We start from the raw sequence: 3,499 nt of genomic DNA, 5'->3' as shown, positions 1-3,499 counted from the left end.
TTTTTAAGCAGAGAGTGATTAATGTATGGAATGAGTTGTCAAGTCATGTTGTTGCTTCAGTCATGTTGTTACTTGGGGTTCTTTAAAAACTTAGACAGAGTACTAGGAGCATTGATGGTTCGAATGGCCTCCCCCATCTTCTGTTCTTGGATAACAGTTAAATTCTCCATATAACATATGACATGCACTGAACCCAAGACTTAAAACATTCAGAAAAAAGGATAGCATCAAAACAAATACATTAAATATAAATGAAATATTTATTAAAATATAAAAATAAGAAGTGTTACATGCTGGTAGTCATAGACTATACAATAAATACTAATGTAATTCAGCAGTAAATTGTTATTGTTTTCAAGTAAAATCAGTTCAACCAATACATTAAGGTGTTTTGAGATAAGTTAAGGTAAATAAATATAACAATGTTAAGTTAAATGCAATAAATTAAATAAACATTCAAAATAAATAGTCTTCAGAAATAATTTATGGTGAGTTTACTCGTCTCCTCCTTCTCCTCTGCACGTTTTTTTGAAGTTTTATTTCGATTCTCATGGCTTTTTCTAGCACCTGTTTCAGTTCAAGCATAGCTTTACGCTGAACAATCGGATCACTTTTCTGAAATAAAAAAGAAGGAAACATTTTTATTTTCGATGAGCAACACTATAAGGAACTATAAGGACTTTTTTTTTCATGGCATCAAAATAATGTCATATGGATTTGCATTGCATAACAGTAGCATTGGTGTTGCCTTTTAAGTATATATTAATCGCACCCAACAGGGTTCATTTATTGTAACATCAACTCCAAAGTTTTGGAGTTCATTGGTTTGACCCCCACAAACTGTATTTTAACTTGCATGTGACCAAGTAAAGCATGTTATATCCAGCATACAACTCTTACTGCATCTTTTATTCAAGTGGAGCTACCAATGGGGGAATCCATTACACTATTAAAAAATTAGGTTGGAACCATTAAAAAGGGTACTTGAGTCAATTCAATTCAACATACTAAGGCATGCCTTACCTTAATTTCCCATAGTTTCTTTAACTCTTCTTTCAGAGTGCCTGTCCCACTTGCAAACCGCAGTCTCTCCATCTCTCTGTAGACATGCTGGATGCTGTTTTTTGAACGCTGATCTTCAGTGGTGTCTTTCATGTTCTTGAGGATATCAATATAAACGTTGACTATTTCGTTAAGAAGTATCTTGTCTCCGCTTTCCTGTAAGAGGTACAAGGTAAATTAACTTTCCTGAAACATGAACACTGCAGCTGTCATTTATTATTATTATTATTTATTTCTTAGCAGACGCCCTTATCCAGGGCGACTTACAATTGTTACAAGATATCACATTATTTTTTTTACATACAATTACCCATTTATACAGTTGGGTTTTTACTGGAGCAATCTAGGTAAAGTACCTTGCTCAAGGGTACAGCAGCAGTGTCCCCCATCGGGGATTGAACCCACAACCCTCTGGTCAAGCGTCCAGAGCCCTAACCACTACTCCACACTGCTGCCCAGTGTTAAACAAAAATACTGGAATTAAAAAGTGTAGTGACAGGACTGTACCTGTTTATCAAAATATTTGAGAAAATTGAGGAACAATGGACCTCCACCAGCCAAGATGGGATCATTTGTTTTCTGAAATAAAGAAATAAAATAAAATTTAGATGCCACAATGCAGAATTATACAACTTAACTCTCACTGTTGTATCAGCTATGCAACATCATTGTTGCAACCTCCACAAGATAAGATGTCTTCATTAGTGCTCCTGCATGTAGTTTGTTCCATGTTTATTTCATAGAAGTGTCATACAATTCTTAGAGCATTCATAAATAGCCAGGAGTTTAAGCTGTAATCCACTATTGGTGAAAATATGTAGGGAAAACTGTTCTTCAGTCCCCAAACTTGGCAGAAAAATGACTCAGTGTAAAACAAATTTTGCATTTCATCCAGGCTATCTTAAAAAGCAGGATAATTTTCCAAAACAAAAGATACATCCAGGACATCCTTTCACAGAGGGGTTTACCATATTATGCACAATACTTTTTATGAAGTTTTCCAAAATTCATTACCATCAAGTTTTTATTCTCCAAGTTACAGTATCATAATTATGTCATGTTCTTGAGTTGCTCCTCTGGATTCTGCACCCAATAAACCATCAGGCTCAGCAGAGTAGTGCAACGTGATTGTCAGGTTGTCAAAATTGTTTGTTATACTGTAGCTTACTATCTGGTGCCTTCAAAACGTCTGGAGAGAAGGGTTTGTAAACCGTGCTCAGACAGTCCAGTTTCATAACATACCACTGTATTTATTCCAGATATGACTGAGTCTGACTCCAAAAGCTTCATCTATAGACCACAGAGACATTCATTTCACTTCCAAAGCCATGTGTATTAGGGCAGGCTACGTTTGTGCTCAGTGCAAGCAATAATGATTAAGCGTCGTCTGTTACATCTGCAGTCATTACATGCACCCAGTTGGGGTTCAGCTGTATCATACTGCATTGGATATTATTATCATGATATTTTAACATACTGAATGCAGATTGTAAGTTCACATGGAGCATGGTATTCTGACATAATGTATTAAAAATCATTCAGAAGCTACTGTACTATTCTAACTTGTAAGACAACTAATATAATTAAGGTCACACAAATACACAACCAGCAAAACAATATATAAAAATGAATTAACCTTTTCTTGTTAATTAAATAACATAACTAATTGTAGTATTTTTGACATCCATCAAATTATCTATAATATGTTTAAAACCCATGTTAGTTGGTGTAAAATTAAAATATATTAAAGCATTTCAAATAAAATGTATATAAGTGTGTAAAGTACTTACATAATGTTCTTCCAGTTGTAAGATGTCATTTTTCACATAGTCAGAGATCACCTCACTGGAATAGACGCATCCAAAGGTAACTAGACCAATTGCATTTAAAAGTAACAAACTCTGTAGTGAATTCATTTGTTCTTAGTATTAATACAGCACCTAGTAATCTTAACCCCTCTAGACTAAGCTTCTGATTTCCAATCGTCTTATCAAGGGTCAGTAAGTTCCCTTTTGTCTTCTGAACTCAGCTCTGAGTCTCTTGTGAATGATGCCAAATTGTTGTCACAAGGGTATTTATACTTTAGCCATGTATATTTCTGTCGCATCGAAATGCCCAATCGACGCACTTTAACGTTTAGATTGTGTCAGATAATAGATTGGTTTGTGGGCTGTCAGCCCTGCTTATTGTTTCCTTTAAATCACAAAACCCCAACCCACCACTAGACTTCTGCATTAAGGGCTTTCAAGGATTCTTCGGAAAAATCTGGGGTATGATGGTGTCTTTAGTTTTGGGGAAATTTGATTTGATGTTCTATGGATAGGGAGTTGGGGGGCGTTGGGTTGTCACACCACATAAAATTCAACTTTGTAATGCGATAGACAATGACGGAGGTGGAAATGTAGTTTCTGGTCATTAAGGTTTGAATGAAATGACT

General features: G+C 35.3%; 1 protein-coding gene across 1 annotated transcript; it reads right to left on the bottom strand.

The window, feature by feature from the left end:
* Positions 1-299: 299 nt before the first annotated feature.
* Positions 300-2,978, bottom strand: LOC117415132 (interferon gamma 1-like). The gene is made up of 4 exons (XM_034025115.2): positions 2,853-2,978; positions 1,570-1,641; positions 1,024-1,218; positions 300-615 (listed from the first exon to the last, which is right to left on the bottom strand). Exons 1-4 carry the CDS (start codon positions 2,976-2,978, stop codon positions 484-486), a joined length of 525 nt encoding a protein of 174 aa, XP_033881006.1. The 3' UTR covers positions 300-483.
* Positions 2,979-3,499: the final 521 nt, after the last annotated feature.

Source organism: Acipenser ruthenus, chromosome 7 (genome assembly GCF_902713425.1).
Source record: "Acipenser ruthenus chromosome 7, fAciRut3.2 maternal haplotype, whole genome shotgun sequence".
Classification (NCBI taxonomy): Eukaryota; Metazoa; Chordata; class Actinopteri; order Acipenseriformes; family Acipenseridae; genus Acipenser; species Acipenser ruthenus.
This window is presented reverse-complemented; position numbering and strand designations above follow the sequence as displayed.